The sequence below is a fragment of the Pteropus alecto genome, unplaced genomic scaffold, assembly GCF_000325575.1.
Source record: "Pteropus alecto unplaced genomic scaffold, ASM32557v1 scaffold68, whole genome shotgun sequence".
Taxonomy (NCBI): Eukaryota; Metazoa; Chordata; class Mammalia; order Chiroptera; family Pteropodidae; genus Pteropus; species Pteropus alecto.
This window is the reverse complement of record NW_006441386.1, coordinates 6,831,179-6,851,826: the sequence shown is the minus strand read 5'-3', so window position 1 is coordinate 6,851,826 and position 20,648 is coordinate 6,831,179. Positions and strand designations below refer to the sequence as shown.

The following is a 20,648-nucleotide window of genomic DNA, read 5'->3' as shown; positions in this document are numbered from 1 at the left end:
CTGCAGTTTACTTTGGGGGGGAGGGGAGGCTACGTTTAAAAAAAAAAAAAGTATTTCTATTCGGTAGAACATGCTTAGAATTGGGGTTTTAAGGGAAAGCTAGAAAATTCGTATCACCTTTTCATGACGCCACTGTGAACAAGAGACACTTCCAGGCGCACCAGCCAGGCTCCTGAACATCAGAGCAAAAGGTCAGGCATCCAAACATTAAGCAAAGGTTTGTTCCTGTCACTCAGGGTGTGGAGCAGTTGAAGCACATCTAATTCTATTGTTTTTGTATGATAAAGAGTCTGATGTTATAGAGGTGAAGGTATTCTTGGTCCATTTTTCCTCACCATGTGTCTGTTTCATCTGCCCTAGTGAAATATTCTGGATACCTGGAGCACATGGACAAGCCTTTTGATTCTAATTGCCTTAGGAAAACTCCTCGGCTAATGAAACTTGGAGAGGGTAAGTTCAGATTAGGAGCTGAAAAAGAAGGGGTTTATTTTTAGGAATTGTTGAAGAACAATACCCTAGGACTAGAAAACTGTCCAAAGCACAGATTGTTTGAGTTAGTTTTTCTGAAACTGGGTTTTGCTAAACCAGCCACTTTCTCCCCACATTCCCCCTTGAGACCTAGGTATTTGGGAGATGGCCTACCTGGCAAGGTTATCTTTGCATCCTGACTTAACCATTGGGTATTGTGTTTTCATTTGTCCATTCATTAAGTAAACATCTATTGAATGCTTACTACCCACAATGCATGGTGAAAAGAAAGGATGTACCCAGATGATTAAAACATTTCGGCCAGTGTGGTGGAGGAGATTGACCTGCGTTCAGACAACCAACCTGGTAGAATCAGATAAGTTCCTGGGAGGTATAAGCGGTATTGTAGGAGTACTTAATGAAGTCACCATGAACTCCAGCTGGGAAGATCAGAGGATTCATGGAAAAGGGGGCATTTGAAACGAGCCTTGAAGTTAGAATAAGATTTCAGTCAGGGCAGAAGCTGGGCATGGGGTGAGGAGGAAAATGTTGCAGGAAGAAAGAACTGTGTGACAAAGATATAGAGGCCAGAATGCTGCAGTGCCTGGAGACGTTAGAGTTGGGAATGGAGGTGGTAGTGGGAGATAAGGCTGAAAAGGGAGTTGAGATGTCTTGGAATATTATGTGGAGAGATTTGGGTGTTAAGGAGGAAGAAATTGATAGCATTGGAACAGGTTACTGGGCAAGCTTCAACAAAGTTCTTTGTCCCTTCTTCCAGATATTACACTTTGGGGCATGGAGCTGGGCCTTCTGAGCATGCGGAGGGGAGAGCTGGCCCGGTTTCTGTTCAAACCGACCTATGCCTATGGAACACTGGGCTGTCCGCCCTTGATCCCCCCGAACACCACTGTCCTGTTCGAGATTGAGCTGCTTGACTTCCTGGATTCTGCTGAGTCAGACAAGTTTTGTGCCCTCTCATCTGTAAGTTCTGGAGCACAGATGTCAGCACTTTGTAGAGAAAGGGTTGAGTTTGTTGTGTTTTGGTAATTATCCTGCCCTGCTGATGATCCTCTAGCCCAAGTCCCACCCTAAGGATCCTGTGCAGTGGTGGTGGAGTTCCCTCACTTTCCAGTATTGCCCGTCTTAGTTATGGCTGTTGTGTGTGGGTAACTGTGCTAGGCCAAGGTCAGGCTGTGGTTTTGTTATGGACCAGCAGTTTAAGCTGATCTTTTAATTTTCCTTTGCCCTACTTCTCCCTGCAAAACAGTAAACATTTGCTTCTCAACATTATGTTTGGGTTCTAGCAAGTCAGGCATTGGTAGCTCATAATTAAGGTGACCGTATGTATAATTTGTTACCCAGCCCAGGACAGTTGAGAGTGAAAGGGACTATCAGCTGGATGGGATACCAGGACATCAGGTGTAAATTTCAAGTTTTTTGTGTCTTTGAACTTGAGTCAAATGAGGACATATGGCCTCTATCCTCATAATTTAAATATTGCCATTTTTTTGTTGCCTTTAACCCATCCCATAGAGATAGGGCCTTTAATCTCATCAGCAGTCATGTGCAGTCTGTGTCATGCTATTTCACACTGACTCTGTATGTGACCTTAAAGGTCCACCTCAGGTTTACATCTGTATATGGTATCTCTCCAGCTAAGCAGCCCCTTTTTAAAAATCTTTACACAGTACAGAGGTTCTTGCATATGCCTGGGTCGCATCTCTGGTGTACTGATTTAGAATCTCTGGGGGTGGATCCAAGACATCTGTGTATAAAAAGAGGCTCTTTGGGTGATTCTGATATGTACTCAAGGTCGTGCATTTTGTCCATAAAGACCAGTAGGGCCCTGGGCAGACCAAGACCTGTTAAATGCTTAGTGGATAAATGGCTGTTGTGAGTCCTGATTTCTGTGCTTGACAAGTTCCATCAGTTTCTAATCCCATGGGAAACTGCTGCTTTAGGGAGCATCTCTTGGAGGTCTACGGAAGTAGCTCTCCTTTTGGCTTTAGTCTGAAGTGGGAGCAGTGATAACACCGACCTGTCGTGGCTTCTGTTGAAAATTCACAGAGATGACCTCTGCAGAGACGTCTAACCCAGTGCCTAGCACACATACAGAAGTAAACAAAAGTTCATAATCTGAAGGAGAAAAACTAACAACTGTAATTATACTTGCATCATGGCTTTCAGTTTCTCTGCTGGTGTCCTTGTCTTTGATATTCAGGAGCAACAAGATCAATTTCCACTTCAGAAGGTCCTAAAAGTGGCAGCTACTGAACGAGAGTTTGGCAACTACCTTTTCCGTCAAAATCGTTTCTATGACGCCAAAGTGAGATATAAACGGGTAAGAATGCTTTTAGAAGAGTGTTTAGACCCTGAAAATTTCCTTGTTTACAAGACATAGATGTACTCTTCATACACAACCATTAAGAAAAATCTCATTAAACCTCCTCGTGTCAGATGGCTGATGACTGGGAGAGGGGACAAGGGATTTGAGGGGAACCTGTAATGGCCTGTGTCTGGTACTGGATGCAGGTTTCACGGCTTTGTTCAGGCTCTGAAAACTCATTGAGCTGTACACTTACTTTTGTGCTTAGCTGTGTGTGTCTGTGTACATATATGTGTATATAACATGCAAATACGTATATATACGTGTGTATACATGTATATGTAGGTATGTATATACATATACATATATAAAGTTCTTTAAATCCAGTAAAAATTTTTAAAATTCTCATTAGTGTTAAGTCCTTGGTTTACCAATTTATTTTTCTACTCCTCTGTGAAGTTTGCTGTCTTCATTTTCTATCCAACAGTGGAGATTCATCTAACTCTCTGAGGTTACTCCATTCTCACCAAGCTCCTGATTGTGATTTTGCTTCTTGTGTAGGTTATGATGACAGGAATTCACTGTGCTTTGTAACTCAGTCAGCAAATATTATGAACACTTTCTGTGTGCTATACTCTATGCCTTAGGTTCTAGACACAAACAGGACAGAGTTTAGAGTCTAGGGGTATTCTGATTTTATGTCTCATTTATGTACTGAGCCTAAATCATTCAGGATTTCCATTTGGCTGCAAGCAACAGAATCCTGAAAAACAGTTCTTTAAGTAAACTAAAGATTTAATTTTTCCTCACATAAAAAGGGAGGCAGTTCAAAGTTGATATAACAGTTCCATGAACCCACCATGGATTCAAGTTCTTTCTCTCTTTCATCTGACCTGCCATTAAATGTGTCCTTGGGCTTTTTTTTTTCTCCAAGATGATCATTCAACATCTAACATCACATGATCATCTGGGCAGGAAGAAGGGAAGGGAGAAGAGTCTGGTGTGTTTAGGACTTTCCTTTATATTTCACTGGCCATGTTAAATGGGCACCCTTAGCTGTACAGGGAGCCAGGAAGAGTACTTTTTAAGTTAGTACATTGCTGCTTTGAATGGAATGGAGGTGGTTAGGAGAAGAGGAGGGGAATAGATATTGGGTAAGCAGCTAACAGTATCTGCAACATTTCGTTTATATGAATATGCTTCAGAGATAGAAAAAGGGAGAGCCTGCATGTACCTGTCTTTTGGAATGCTGACAAAAATCAAGTTCTTAAACTTGGAAGGTACAGATTTTGGCTCACGGTTAGGTTGAATCATGGATACTATTTGCAAAGTTTCTTGAGAGCCTGCTCCCTTGAAAAAACATTTTCACACATAAAACAGACCACTCCTTCCATAACTTAATCCTATTTCTTAGGTCTGATCCCCTGAGGCAGTCACTTTTTAATAATATCTGCTGTTTTTCTGGTATTCTGCATTTATAAATGACGTGCTTTAGTTGCTTTTTTAAAAAATTTATTTATTTTAGTTTCAAGTATACAGTACATTGGTTGGACGTCTGTATATTTCGTAAAATGATCCCCCCAATTGCTCCTTCCCTCCCCTGACCTTCCACCTAGCCAACATATTAATGCTAACTGCATTCCCTATGCCATGCTTCCCATCCCCATGCCCATCCATCAGCTGCTGACTTGTACTTTTTTAACCCTTCACTCTACTCTCCCAACCCCCCAAACCCCATCCCCTCTGTCATCAAATTGTCCACTATATTTGTGAGTCTCTTTTTGATTAGTTTGTTCTTTTTATTCCTTAGATTCCACATGTAAGTGAAATCATATAGTATTTATCTTTGTCTGCCTTAAATACCTTTTAGGTCCATCAAAGCAGTATCTTTTTCCATCCCCTTCCTTTTATATATAGGGATCTTGTTTTCTTATACTGTCAGCCACTCTATCTTTTGGTTGGAGCACTTAATTCTTTTCCATTTAAGGTACTTACTGATAGGAATGCAGTTGTTACCATTCTTTATTCCTGTTTTTGATACATGCTTTTTTTCTTAAGTCCCTCCAACATTTCCTGTAATACTGGGTTGGTAGTGATAAATTCCTTTAGCTTATTTTAGTCTGGGAAACTCTTTATCTGTCCTTCAATTCTAAATGATAGCTTTGCTGGATAAATTATTCTTGGTTGTAGATCCTGGGTCTTCATCCTGTCGAATATTTTGTTCCAAGTCCTTCTGTCCTGCATAGTTTCTTTTGAGAAATCAGCTGCCAATGTAATGAGTGCTCCGTTGTAGGCAATTGTTTTTCTCTTGCTGCTTTTAATATTTTTTCTTTGTATTTAACCTTTGGCATTTTAATTATGATGTATCTTGGTGTGGGTCTCTTTGGATCCCTGATTTTTGGAATTCTCTGAGCTTCCTGGGGTTTTATGTCCATTTCCTTCACCAAGTTAGGGACGTTTTCCATCATTATTTCTTCAAACAGCTGTTCAACATCTTGATTTTCTTCAGTTATGCCAATCAGATGGATATTTGGACTCTTAATAGTGTCCTATATGCTTCTTAAATTATTTTTCTAGTCTTGGCATCTTATCTCTTGCAATTCTGATTGTGTGTCCTTGGCTTTCCTGTCCTTTAGATAGGGCATTTGATCCTCTATTCACTTTGTTTATTCCATTTAATATACTTCTCATCTCAGATAATGTGTTCTCCATGTCAGACTGGTTCCCTTTTATAATTTCCATTTTTATGTTTTTTTAATCTCTTTGTTGAAGTACTCACTGAATTTATCTACACTTCCCAAAAGTTCACTGAGCATCTTTATAACTAGTGTTTTGAACTCTGCATCTGTTAAATTACTTGACTCCATCATATCTGGATCTCTGTTCTGTTTTGTCATATGGTTTCTGCTTCTTTGTCTTCCCATTTTGGCTGCCTTTCTATGTCTGTTTCTATATACTAAGCAGAGCTCCTAATTCTCTTGGTCTTATTAGTGTAGATTTGTGAAGTAGGTGTCCAGTGGCACAGTCCTGAGAGGGGTTCAGCTGCAGGCCAAATTTAGCCTAAGCTTGGATGGGGCCCCAAGTTGGGGGAGGCAGGGTTTCAGGGAATCCTCTGGGTGGAGCGACCTCTGTTATCCAGTTTGATGACGTCACGGCTAAGGTGGCGCTGTTTCCGGTGCACTAGAAGTGGGGAGGGCTCAAGAGGGAACAATGGATACCGCCAGCACTTCTGCACGGAGCGAGGCTTACCTGGACCCTCACTCTGACAATGTCTCCCTGTAAGTCCCTGGTGCCTCCTGCATGCAGCAGAACCAGCACTGGTGCTCAGAACGAGCAGGTCTGTCACTGTGAAAATCTGCTCATGGACACGGCCCCTTTAAGAGGCATCTGCTGCTGCCGCAGCCTCCGTCTCAGTCAGCTGCTCAGACCAGGCAGCCCCACATCCTTGCCTCATCCTACGTTCTGCCGTTACAGGATGCTTTCTTGGATTTCTCCCTAGTTGTATAGCTTGTTCCTCTAGAACTGCTCCTTGTTTCTGTCACGACTTTGATTTGGTTGCCAGAGCGGTGAACAGAGCTGCTATCATCTACGCCAGTTTTTTTCCTCCTTTATTTGCTCTTTTTGATGTTTTTTTTTTTTAATTTCTCATTACACTGCCTCTCATTTCTGCTTTCTCAGTATTGTCATAATTTTTAAAATAGGTATTCAGTGTTACATTATTGAGGTTATATAGTGTTATACCTGCCGAGCAAGGCTCTTCACTATGCTTACATCCCCTTCCTTGTGAGCAGTCCCTTTTTATACCTTGAATTGCCTCTTTTTTGCCTAGTTTTCTCTATACCTACCACCATTTCTTCCTAAACTTTCTCACGACAGTAGATTGCCACTTCCAACTACTTTCCATGGGATCATGCCTCTGTTCGGCTAGCAGTTCCATGTTTTCTTGGGATTTCTGCCTGGAGCTCCGAGTCAGACAGAAGCTCTTTGGGCCTGCTACACAGCTCTTATTCCAGGGCTGCTCTGTGATTCTGTTTTGTGGATTTCATGGTGTTTTTCTCAGTTTACTCCCTTGTTTTGGTGGAGCATTATCCTTGCATGTCTAAAAATACACTTTAAACTTCACACTTAACAGGTAGTGTAACAGTATAGAATTCTAGGATGCAGAATTTAAGTCACCAGCCCTCAGATATTAAAGGATAATGTTGCAGCTTTTAGAATTGCTATTAAGTCTGATACCAGTTAGGTTCCTATTCCTTGATATGTGACCTTTTATGTTCTTATGGAGACTCAAGAAGCTTTTTACTTACAGTGTTCTTAAATTTTACAGTGATGTTCCCCTGTGTGTGTGTGTGTGCGCGCGCGCATTTTTAAATTTGTTGTATTGAGCTCTTCGTTTCATTCAGGAAATTTGTCATCAGCTCTGGGAAACTTTTCTGGAGTTCTTGCTTTGATAATTTACTCTTGTTTCTGTCTTCTCTTTTTTCTGGAACTTGTTAATTGACTATCAGACCTAGATTGAACTAGGTTTCCTTTTTTTTTCTTTCTCTCAATGTTCATCTTTTCTCTTTTTTGTTTCACCGTATGGGAGTTTTCCTTGACTTTATTTGCCATCTCTTCTAATGAGTGTTTCATGTATACATTATCTTCTCTCATCTCTTTAGATTATCGATTCTAATTTTTCATCTTCTTTTTGTGTCTGAGTTTTTTTTAACCTCAGTTCTTTTCTTGTTTGGTTTTCTGTCCATTGGAGACTGCCCATTTGCATTAGGTTTGGCTATAAGTCACATAGACTCATAATAAGTGACCCTAAAGATAGATATTTCTTACTAATGTGAAAGGCTTGAGGTATGTAAACAAGGGCTTATTGGTATTTATATTCCACAATGTTCTCAGGTACCCAGACTCCTTCCGTCTGACTGCCTGTTTCCAGGGTGGGACTCTGGGCCTTGTGGTCCAGGATGGTGTCCTATAAGGCAGGGATCTTCAACCCTAACCCCAACATGGACTGGTCCATGGCATGTTAGGAACCAGGCCGTACAGCAGGAAGTTAGCGGTGGGCCAGCGAGCAAAGCTTCACCTGTATTTGCAGCCCCTCCCCAGCGCTAGCATCACCTCAGCTCCACCTCAGATCATCGGGCATTAGATTCTCATGGGAGCACTGGTCCCTGATGCCGAAAAGGTTGGGGACCTCTGCTTTAAGGTCTAGGCAGTAGAAGGGAAAAGAGGTCTGAAGGCATGTATCTATGACATTTGTACTGAATTATGTTTTCCAGAACCTATTCTCCTGGCCATAACCAGCTCTAAGAAAGGTTAGCAAATATCTATATTCTGGTTGTACATGTTCCCAGCAAAAAATTCTATTACTGTGGAAGAAGAAGGAACAGCTACTGGGAGACAGGAGGCTCCCTCTTCCACAGAAGCTTTTCCCAAATGTCTGTTGATTTTTGGCTGTCCATAAGGATTTGAAAGAGGCATCAAAAACTTATTGGAAATTCCAAGTGCTTGGTGGGGCAGATTGCATTGCAATCAGATAGACTCCTACTTATCAGTATGCAGATGTTTTCTCTTGAGTCATTCAGTTCTCCATTTCCTACCCAGTGTAAACGCCTAACTACCAGTGTTCTGGCAGCTTAACAGGGAAACAGGACAGAGGTTCTCAGTGGCTATTATTGAAACTGTCATCTAATAATCTTGTTATCGGTATACCTCCTTCCTATCCTCCGTCTGCTGTCCTGGAATTGAGAGCTTCTTTGGTTCCTATCTCTAGAAAATAGACACTGTATATGCCTCCTGAGGTGGTGGGAAGGGGTGAACATCTGGACCCAAAGGGACAGGGAGTGGGAAGGAACATTCAACCTGTCTTTTATCCCCACTTCTGTACTCTGATGTCTCTGATTCCTAGTCCTGCCAATTCCCAGTGCTCTCAGGGCTTTGAGCTGTAGACCAGCCCCTTGTCTTACTCTTCTCTGCCAATTCAGTCACAACACTGCCATCCACTCTGAGACATCGGGCTTGTCACTGTCTTTCTAGTTAGACAATGCCTTTCTACTCCTTAGGGCAGGACAGAACAGAAGATGTGTGTGAAGTCAGCCTCACTCCATTGGAAGCTTTGCATAGCTGTTCCTATTAGAAGTGTCCTCAGAAGCAGATTGACATTTATTGAGCACCACTGTGTTTTCAGCCTTTTGTTCAGCTTTCTGTGGGACACACAAAAGTATCAGGTGGAGTTCTTGCTCTCAAAGGCCTTTAATTTAGGTATAGTACCTAGTACTGTAGCTTTTCAGAGAAGAGGAAGATTTTTGTAGGCTAGAGCATCGGGTAGCAGCTTTTTGGAGGAAATGCCACTTTAACTGAGTCTAGAGGGATGAAATGGCAGAGGCGTAGAGGTGGAGAGATTAACTCTGGGCAGGAGAAGAAAATGAGGAAAGGTGTAGAAGTGACCAGAGCCTATTCAGGGGGGACGTTGGCAGATACCTAGTCTAAAACACAGGCCACATTTGAAGAATAGCAAGCAGGGAAATAATGTAATCAGATTCAGGAAAATGCTTAAATGTGAATAGATGGATTTGGACTTGATGAAGAGGATGGAGGGGAACCACTGGGAGAGAGTGAGTTAATAAAAGTAATATTTAGGGATGAGCCAGTGGTTAATAGCATGCAGGTAGTGCCGCAGCTCACAAGAGCCAATTGTAAAATTTTAAGGAATTTTTTGCAAGGTTGTTAACATTACTTTGGTAGCTTGAAATCAGCCATGGTGGAAATAATTACACCACAGGAATAGGCAAACACTAGAGGGCCCCTCCGCCCACGTGACCTGGCCGTTAAACAACAGCACACCACTGTATGCAGTGCGTGTTGAAGGGATAGACTTTCATTAATGAGTCTCTGTCCCATGATAGGCACTATATGAGGCATGTGACAGCTACCCTGTTACAGGGACCCAGGAATGTGTTTGAGAAGGTATGAGTTGTACGAATAGAAGAAAAAGTTCTGGAAATACTTTCAAAAATGAGTGATTAGACTTGAAGTTTTACATATAAGTGAAGAAAGAAACGAAGAATAATATTTAAGCTTTCTGGTTTGAAAAACAGGAATAACTGGGAAAGAAGAGCTTTTAAACTTCAGTTTTGATCACTAATGAGGATGGCTGAGTAAAAATGGCCTGTAGAAGACAGCGACATTGTTTCCTGTTTCGATTTAAATATGGGACCAGAGTTTGGGTGAGAGATCCAGGCTGGTGATAATGAGACCTGAATCAATTTAGATAGTGTGAGGGCAGTGGACAGACACCGGTGTAATGACTGTCCAGGACTTAGGAAAGTAAAGATGAAGGAAGACTTGTGACTTTTCTGCCTACAATACCATTTTCTCTGACGTATTTTCCACTTCTTTCATTCTGCTAGCATGTTCCAATGGAGTCTTCTCTATTAGTCACACTGACAGTACTCAAGTTTTAACTTCATCACTTTTTTTCTTTACTATTATTGTGGAGATATAATTCACATACCATTCAGTTTACACTTTTAAAATGTATAGTTCATTGGTTTTTAATATATTCACAGAGTTGTATAACTATCACCACAATCTCAGAACACATCCATGCATACCTGTTAGCAGTTATCATTACCCCCACCCATTGGTAATCCCTATTTTACTTTCTATTTCTATGGATTTGCCTATTCTGGACATTACATGTGAATAAAATTATTAAATATGTGGTTCTTTGTGTCTGCCTTCTTTCCCTTAGCAAAATGTTTTAAAGATTCATCTGCTTTGTAGCATGTATTAGTAGTTCATTCTTTTTAAAAATATTAATTTCATTTTTAAACTGTGGTAAAATATGCATATTTTACAATTTTAATGCATTTTTAGGTGTACAGTCCAATGGTATTAAGTACATTCACAAAGTTATGCAGCTATCACCACTACCCATTTCCAGAACTTTTTCAACATCCCAAATGGAAATTCTTTACTCATTAAATAGTAGCTCCTTTCCCCATTCCTTTCAGCCCCTGGTAACCTCTTTTCTACTTTCTGCCTTTATGAATTTGCCTATTATGGATAATCATAGGTGAAATCATATAATATTTGTTCTTTTGAGACTGGCTTCTTTCACTTAGCATAATGTTTTCAAGGTTCATCTATGTCGTAGAGTCTACCAAATTTCATTCATTTTTAAAGCTGAATATTGTATGAATCTCACTGCCTTTTGTTTTTGTCTATTCATCAGTTGGTAGACATTTAGGTTGTTTCCACTTTTTGGCCATTAGAAATAACATGGCTATGAACATTTGTGTACAAGTTTTTGTGTAGACATATGTTTTTACTTCTTTCGGGTATGTACCTACGAGTGCAATTGCTGGGTCATATTTTAACTTTTTAAAAAACTGCCATACTATTTTCCATAGTGGCTGCAACATTTCATGTTCTCACCAACAATACAAAGGTTTCACACCAACACTTATTTTCTGTTTTTAAAATTATAGCCATCCTAGTGGCTGTGAAGTGGCATCTCTCTCTCTGATTTTTATTTCCATTTTCCTGGTGGCTAATGATGTTGAACATCTTTTCATGTGCTTATTGGCCATTTGTATGTTCTCTTTAGAGAAATGTCTGTTCAAATCTTTTGCCCATTTTTAATTGGGTTGTCTTTTTATTGTTGAGTTGTAAAAGTTCTTTATCTTGGATACGACGCCTTTATCAAATAGGATTTACAAATTTTTCTTCCAATTTACGGGCTATCATTTCACTCTTTTTAGGAATGTACAAATGTCTTTTTTTTCAAAACTACAAAATGAATTACCTGTAGATAATGACAGAAGTAAACCATTCATTATATTTGTCAACTTAAACCAGTAACAATGGTTTATAGGGGTTTTCTTAAACATCAGCCAGCCTCTTCATTTTCTTCACTTTTCAGATAGTGCCCTTTGAAGCACAGACATTTTTAATTTTGATGAAGTCCAGTTTATTCTTTCATTGGTTATGCCTTTGATGTCACATCTAAAACGATAGTCTGAGGTCACAAAGATTGGCACCTATGTTTCCTTCTAAGAGTCTTATAGTTTAGCTCTTACATTGAGGTCGATGATGCATTTTAAGTTAGTTTTTGTATATAGTCTGAGGTAGAAGTCTAACCTCATTTTTTGCACGTTGATATCCAGTTGTCCCAGCACCATTTATTGAAAAGGCTTCTCTTTCCCCCATTGAATGGTGTTGGCACCCTTGTTGAAAATCAGTTGACTGTAAATGTATAGGTTTGAGGAGATCAAATATATGGTAGCTGAAGGAAACTGGACTTTGGGTGGTAAACACACAATAGAATATACAGATGTCAAATGGTAATGTACACCTGAAAATTATATAATTGTATTAACCAATGTTACCCTAATAAACTTAATTAAAAATTTACAAAATAAAAAAAATTAGAAATCTACCCTGCTTTTTGCCTCAGTAAGTGCTTTGTAGCCAGGGAAATAGTTCTGATCCTTAGCCCAAAGAAATGCTGGAGTGTTGTCTTTGCAAAGGATCAAGAAGTAAGATCTATGTTTCTAATAAATCCTTCTGTTATAGTTTATAAACTACAAATGTTAACTTTCCCTGGGGGTCTTCCAAGTTTTAACCAATAAAATGCCAACCAATTTTGAAATTAAAAATAAGTGTATAGGTTTGTTTCTGGACTTTGAGTCTGCATTGTCAATTCTGGTCCATTGATCTATATGTCTTTATGCCAGTACGATACTGGCTTGGTTACTGTAGCTTTATAATAAGTTTTGAAATTAGAAAGTGTGAGTCTTCCAAATTCTCTTTTTATTATTTGTTTTGGCTCTTCAGGATCCCTTGAATTTTAATATGAATTTTTAGATCAGCTTGACAATTTCTGCAAAAAAGGATATTGAAATTTGGGTATGGTTGCATTGAATCTGTAGACCAATTTGGGGAATATTGCCATCTTACAATCCATGAACACGAGATGCCTTTACATTTATTTAGGTCTTCTTTAATTTCTTCCAACAGTGTTTTGTAGTTTTCAGTGTACAAGTCTTACACTTTAAAATTTATTGCTATTTATTCTCTTCGATAGTATTGTAAGTGGAGTTTTTAAATTTCATTTTGGGGTTGTTTATTGCTAGAGTATAGTAACATAATTAACTCGTGTTGATCTTATGTCCTGCAACTTAGCTGAACCAATTTTAGCTCATAATAGTTTTTTTGTTGCTTCTTAGGGTTTTCTGTGCATAAGATTATGTCACTCCTCTTGACCACCTGTCTTCCCTCTCCACAGGCCTTGTTACTTCTCCGCAGGCGATCAGCACCCCCTGAAGAGCAGCACTTGGTGGAGGCCGCCAAGCTTCTTGTTCTCCTTAATCTGTCCTTTACATACCTGAAGCTGGAGCGACCCACCACAGCCCTGCGCTATGGAGAGCAGGCTCTGATCATTGACCAAAAGAATGCCAAGGCCCTCTTCCGGTGTGGACAAGTGAGTTGGAGGACAGGGACTTGGGAACAAATGCCCAAGAGAAGGTAGCAGCAGTGTTCAACTCCAGCACTGCAAAAATGCTGTCTTTCCCAAGTATGCTTTTAAAATTCTGTTCTTTCACAGGCCTGTCTCCTCATGACTGAGTATCAGAAGGCCCGGGATTTTCTAGTTCGAGCTCAGAAGGAACAGCCCTTCAATCATGACATCAATAATGAGCTGAAGAAACTGGCCAGGTGAGACCTCTGTTTGCACTCCTGCAAACAGAAAGGCCTGTGATGCTGCTGCAGTTCTGGTCTCCACCTGGGTGTGTTGTCCAATACACATTATGAAGCAGCACCCCCTAGAGCTAGTTTTATGAAGTGCTCAGTACTCTAAACCAGCAGCTCCCAGTGGGGAAGTGGGACAAACCTCTAAACTATACCTGTCTGGATGATTTCCCATCTCCCTCTTTTACCCTTCTCCCTTCAAATAAGCACCCCCAAAGAGGAGGGCCAGTGTAGTTTTTAAAAAGGCCTTGTTCTTCAGATACTCTTCCTACTTGCCTCCAATAGAGAACTGCTGTTCTCAACTGACCGTAGAAAGTTGTCTTACAGAGCAGCGGTCCCCAACCTTTTTGGCACCAGGGACCGGTGTTCCTATGAGAATCTAATGCCTGACAATCTGAGGTGGAGCTGAGGTGGTGACGCGAACACTAAGGAGCAGCCACAAATACAGATGAAGCTTTGCTTGCTTGCCTGCCACTCACCTCCTGCTGTGTAGCTCTGTTCCTAACAGGCCACGGACGGATGCCAGTCCGTGGCTTGGGGGTTGGGGACCCCTGTTATAGACCCTAGTTTGATATGACGTTGATCTTTCAGGTCTGATTCATACCTATAGGGTGACTTTCTTGTTACCCAAGTGATACCTCTACCAGTCTTTGAGTAATGTAACTTTTTTTTTAACCTTTTCTGATTATAGAAATTATGTGTTTATTGTAGAAAACTTTGAAAATATCAACATATAAATAGAAATCACCCATAATTCTATTTCCTCATCATACAACCACTGTTTTTTTAATGTGGGTTTTGTTGTTGTTATTGCCGTTGTTCTGTATTGGCAAGATTCTCCTGTTAACATTAAACATTTGATCCAAATTGCTTAATTAAGCTTTCACGACATTAAAAAAAAAGTCTGAGGTATTTGCACCTCTATATTTGGATCCAATTGTTGCAATTTCCTTTCTGATATTTAAGTATCCTGTCAGTTATATGAAGAAATTTTGGACTCTTAACCATTCTTTAGCGAGAAAATCTCAAGATAAGTTAGAGACCACTGAGTGTGAGGTGTCACTTGGCAAGACTCAGCTGGTAGCCTCACTGACTGGCTGCCAGCCTTCAATGTTGCTGTCTTTTCAACTTATGGTCTGTTTGTCCAAGGGCTTCTTCAGTAGTTCTTGGGCACCCCACTATCCCCGCTTCTCTCCAGCATTGCTTCCACCTCCTCCTGATTCAATTGAAAGCCCACTGGATTTTCAGTGTTTCTGGACCCGAGTGGAGAATTCCAGCCACCAGATGTCACCTCCTGCAAAGGCAGACCTTGTCTAACTATTGTGTATTTCTCTTTACAGTTATTACAGGGACTACACAGATAAAGAGAAAGAAATGTGCCACCGAATGTTTGCCCCTTGTGATAATGGCTCTACAGGTAGGAGAAAATTAAAGGTAATCAAAGGACTAAAGCATAAAAGGCTTTAGGATTTTGTCCAGGATGTGTAAAAGTGTGGTGGTTCTCCTTGGCCCACCAGTGAATAGTGACTATCTACAACCGAAGATGGGTGAGAGGAGTAGAAAAATTCCTTACAGAAGCTAATGACAAGTCTAGTACGGAATGCACACACTGCAGGCCTTCTCATAGAGAAGATAATAGAGAAGGTTGGAAAGTCCGTTCAGAGCCGGAGGGTAAATTTATAGGTTTAGGAAGCTTTAAGCTTTAAAATGAAAACATTTTTTTTCCTATTTTATATTAACCTTTCCCTCACAATAGCTTGAAACATGAAACTGTGATAGTCGTTAATGTGATGGTTTATCTGAGCTTTGAAATGACCAGTAATGCTTCTTTTAATCTGGTTTTTCCTGAAAACCTGAAAGTCTCCGGCCTCACTTTACACCTAACACATTGTTATAAGACAAAATCCAAATGTCAATGGGTAGGGATAGGCAGTGACTCTTAACTTCTGCTTACTGTTAGAATTAGAGATTTGAAGTTGTCGCAGCTAGCAGGGAGCAGAAGCTAATGTTCCTGCTGCAGTGTGCACCTTGTGATTTAGCAGGCACAGGGTTAAGGTTTCGCGTGGGTACATGAGCTAACCCACTAGGCTGGTGTACCATTACTTAAGAAAATTAATGGAAACAAAATCACCTGCCTTAAACACCTGCTTAGCTGAGTAGATAACTCTGCTCTCTTGAGAGAAGTTAAACAAGGGACAACAAGAAAACAGCTGCCCAACGGGCTCCTGGTGATAAATCTCTCCTTTGTTGCTACATCCCTCTACAAAAGAGGCTTGAGAGAAGAAGGCCATGAAAAGGCCTTTTCATCCCAGACGTTTTCAGAAGTGATCTACAAACTGCTGCTCTCTGCCCTGTCAGAAACAACCTGCCAGTATCAGAAGTAAATATTGCATTCATCATTGACCCTGACCCTGGAACTCTGACCTGCAGGTCTTTTGGGAGCATTGAAGTATTTGCAGGTCTTCTGAACTGAGACATGAGCCAGAGGACTTCTGTTTGTTTGCTATTAATGTCTAGTACAAATGGAGGGCTGGTAGCTTTTCGCCAGACATTCTTGACTGTGACATATTATGTCCTGCCATTTAGTGAAGATCCAGTTCTTCCAGGGTCTGTCCTAGAAACGGATCTTGGAAAACATAGCAGGGCAACAAGTTCCTTTTCCATTCTTTGTCTTTCCCTCCCAGCTTTCTCAGTCTGTTGGGCTTTTTGGAGCCTCATGATTTTTAGATGGTTTCCAATGCATTCCTAAATCTTGAGTATTTGTCTTCTCACCAGCAATGACTATCTATTGGGGTTTAAAGTGGCTGTGATTGTCATATTCCCACTGCTGTTGTGGTTGTAACATATTTTGGCTTTTGTGTCTCTGGTGTTCTACGTGCTCCCCTTTTCTTCCATTGTACTTGTGCCAAGGCAGTCACTTAAAATGTCCATGTTTTTAGATTCTTTTGACAATCCAGTTGTGATGAAGTAGGACCATTTAAAATTTATCCTCAGATATTAGATACTCCTGACTTGTCTTCTAAGGTGTTAGACACTGCTGATGAGATGAGTGTTCTAAGTCTGACTGTAGTGGACAGGATTTTTGAGATCAGAGACCATGACTTTTTGATCTTTGTATTTTCTAGCATCTGGAACCATGCCTGGCACATGATTGGTGCTCAGTAAATGTTGGTTGGATCAAGTGTAAAATAGCTGAAATACTAGACTAGCCTCTTTAGAACCGTACCTGGCTGGTTTTATTGGCTCTTGTATTGGCTCTCAGGACTCTTATCAGTGCCAGTGACAGAAACCTATCTTGATCTAGCTTCAGCTAAAAATGAGATTTACTGAAGGGATCCTGGGATAGCTCACCAAATCAAAGGAGAAGTTGAACAACCAATACTCAGTCAGGTACCTGCAGTCCTGAGGGCCTCATGGTCTCAGTCTCTCCCACCATAAGGAGTGCCCAGGTATCCATTTGCACAGCCTTTCTATTTGAGAGAGGGTTCTTCCTTATTCCACACGTCTTTCCTCTTCCTGTACCAAACATAGCTCCAGTTTGAAAAACCCTGAAGCAGAACTCTGGCCTGGTTTGGGGTGTGAGGGATCCCATGAGTGGCATTCCTTCCTAACACTATATAACAGGAACTGGAGGAGCAGTGATTGTCCAAAGTAAGAAGTCCGCTATTCCCCAAAAGCTAGGGGATCGAGACAATGGGAAGACAAAGGGGAAGAGGCCCATCAAGGGTTTTTAGCTGTGGCAGCACTCACTGTTCTGCTTAGTCGTGACCTTTAGCCTTGCCATGATAGAGCAGTGGATCATTTGCCAATTTGGTGAATTAGGAATCTCTTGGCAGCTCTTGCTTCTGGGAGCGCAACGGTGAAGAGCAGACATGTGCATAGTTCTGCCACACTGTCTTTTTCCTTAGTTTGGATTTTCAGAGAGTATGGCAAACACATACCTCTGGATGGGAATATTCTTGGGGAGAATCTAAAAGTCAAGATGAAGGTCAGTGTTTGACTCATGTACATCAGAAGACCTAAAGATTTCTAGCAAACCCAAAGCTAATATTTGATAAGCTGTTTTGAAACTGTTTTCTGTGTGGTTTGCATTGCAGCGGAGGCAGTATTCCTGTTTGTATATAATCCATTCAAACTTTCATAAATAGATATTTACTAACTATGTACTTGGTTAAGACTTCACATAACGCCATCCACAGTAGTAGCTTTTGTAACAGATGCCAGCATAGCTGGAAACATTTGGGTTAGTGTTCTAACATTTTTCTTCATTCTGTTTCTGTACCTTTCGTTGTCATCTTTGTTTAGAGTTTGAGTTGTAGCCTTCCTATCCAAACATGCTAATGTCTGAGACCCCTGCCATACTTGATGTCTGGAAAAGAGATGTGCAGTGAGCACTATAGCTATTCTCAACTATTTAAAATTTACTTACCATAAGTGAATTTGTTCTGTGGTTTCCAAAGGGCAAGTCCAGTAGGGGAACATAATAGGAAGACAAAACTTGGCTTGTTATGAAAGATTCACTAATTGTCCTCCCAGAAGTGATATTAATCTGTTTCAGCATGGGGAGTGCACATGGAACAGTGCCATTTTTGACTGCTTTTTGAGAATGGCCTTATGGCGAACATCTGCTCCCCAGCCAAACTTTTCCACTGTGTCCCACAGGGGTGTGGGTTGTCTTGGGAGCTGGTGCATTCCCTGCTAGGGTCTATCTGAGCAAAGCTAGAGGGCCCCTTGGAGGTGGGAGAGGGACTCCTGAAATTAGACGGCCTTCCTGTTCCTTCCAAGTCTAGTGTTTTACCATCAGGCACTTACAGACTTTCAGACAGTGGCAACTTCCATCCCTAAAGCACTTCTTGTAGAGATGGAATATGAAGTCCTGCACTCAGCATCAGAAAAACCACACCAGACCAGGAAGTGGGAGAGACCTGCTTCAAGAGCAAAGATGTTGCCTGGTTCAGAATGTACCCAATGTTAGGCATGGCTGTCAAAAAAAAAAATAGCATCATGTTTGAGGGAGGAGAAAGGTCCGGCTGCACCACCACAGACAGCCTTCCTTCACTACTTACTTCTTCCCCAGGTACCTCTTGAGGGCTGATGTTTTTCATGCACTGTGGTAGGTGCTGGTCTGCAGCAGGCGGTGCTCTAGGGAGGACAGGACAGTCAGTTAAATCACAGAGTACACAAGAAGAGTGCCATGAGAGGAAACATCTTGATCAGAGAAGAGCTTTGTTGAGGCCGTCCTGAAGCTGTGGAGGGCAACACAAGGCTTGGGGAGGGAGGAATGGGGGCAGTGGGTAAGCAGAGAAGACAAGAAATTCAGAACTGAGGTCAGTATGTAGAGCAGGTATTTTCCTGGCATTTCAGTCCTCTTTGGACCGTGGGCTGTGCCCTGTAGGCATCAGAGGAGGGGAAAGATGTGATCAGAGCCGAGATGATCTAACAGGCTCACGTAAGAAGGGGCTGAAGGTGCGCAGTCAGGGGCACATTGGGGGCACTTCTACCAAGTCTGGGAGGTGGAAGGTGTTCAAAAGGTGATGAAAGCCTGGAGGTAAACAACCAGCAGAAATTGAAAGGACACAGGACAATGAGGCCTCTCGTCTGGAATGGATGGGAAGGTGCTTTTAGTCAAAAGAATGCTAGTGACAGATGGGAACGTAGCTGCAGGATGATGGCCATAATGCCAAAGGGTCTGCAAGGTGGCTTGTGGGCAATGGCAGAAGAAACTGAAGCTGTTTATTCTGGAGGAGAGAAGCTTTAAGTGGTGCTTATTAGCTATGTGCTAATAGAAGTAAGCAGAATTAGGTGTTCAGGAATGATCACTGTGCACTAGAAGTGATAGGAAATCTTCCTGAAAGAGAAGACAGAACTCGAGTCGAGTTCACAGGGTTAATTGGTAGGCTTGGATGGACGGAGGGGACTCACCCATATGGTCCTCTTAATTTTTTGGCTTTTGGTTTGTTGTATTTTATTCTAGATTGTTTCAAAAGTGTTGTTCACCATTTATTCATTTTATTCTTACTGTATTTTTATGAATTTTGATCAAAGTAGTAAACATACTTTATATGCCAGACATTCTTTTACATGTTTTATGTGGATTGTTTTTAATATAACATCTCTATAATGTAGATATCTCCATTTTATAGATGATGAATTAGACATGCCAAAGTTACAAAGCTAATAAGTGATAGAGCCAGGGATTCCAACCCTGGCAGTCTGGCCCAGAACCATCAAATTTAAAAAAAACAATCAATGCAAAAGGGTTCACCAGAAGAAACTAGTTTTAACTTCTGTTTCTTCTAGAGATTTTCCCATATAGCTAAATATTCTGCTTATATTTCGTTACTTGATTTTTATCAGTCTGGAGATATATCTTGGCTTCCTGCTGTGATATGATACAATACCGTCTCTTCTATCCTTTAGTAGGTCTATTACTACTTTTAGATCCTCTATTAGATGATCATGATAGAAAATAATACTCACCGATATTTCTAATTTCATAAGCTAAAGACAGTATTTTCCATACTCCATTTCGTATGAGAATACTAATAAATGAAAAGTCAATGCTATGCTTTTTTTTTAGCTTTTGTTTTTCTTTCAATTTCTAATTGCATTTTTTCCCCTTGAACTGTTTGCCTTTATTCTTATCTTTTTAAAAACTCTGGTGTACAATATAGTCTATGAATCTCCTTTCTTCTCGGGGACTTCCCTATTGGAAAACTCCATATTTGTATAACAATCTGTACCAATGCATAGCTGCCATTCTTGGACTTCTTTTATCTCCTTGGTTGAATCCACCATTTCCTGGATCCCTTTTCTTGGTTTATTTCCTCATTCTGATATTTTCGACGAACATCCAAAGATTAGATGTATAAGAGAAAATTTCCAACTCCTTGTATGACCAATTCACAGTTGATGAAGAATATATAGTTGTAAAAAAAAGAAGAAGAAGAATATATAGTTGTATGTGTTAGAAAAGAATCGTCTGCCTATAGGACCTGTCCCCCATCCCTTAGAAGATCTTCACCCCACTCAGACCTTGCCTGCCCTTTAGACCTCCCACCTCATAGCTCAGACAGTCGCTCCTGCTACCTTGGCCTCTTGCTCACAT

At 40.8% G+C, this 20,648-nt stretch overlaps 1 protein-coding gene across 1 annotated transcript in view; it reads left to right on the top strand.

Moving 5' to 3' along the window:
* FKBP6 (FK506 binding protein 6) overlaps positions 1-15,614 on the top strand; it is a 16,082-nt gene extending 468 nt beyond the window's left edge. The window contains exons 3-9 of the mRNA XM_015594584.1: positions 361-450; positions 1,247-1,449; positions 2,690-2,809; positions 13,080-13,274; positions 13,398-13,507; positions 14,881-14,974; positions 15,507-15,614. Coding sequence (XP_015450070.1) covers positions 361-450; positions 1,247-1,449; positions 2,690-2,809; positions 13,080-13,274; positions 13,398-13,507; positions 14,881-14,974; positions 15,507-15,614 — 920 coding nt within the window. The remainder of the gene's footprint in view (positions 1-360; positions 451-1,246; positions 1,450-2,689; positions 2,810-13,079; positions 13,275-13,397; positions 13,508-14,880; positions 14,975-15,506) is intronic.
* Positions 15,615-20,648: the final 5,034 nt, after the last annotated feature.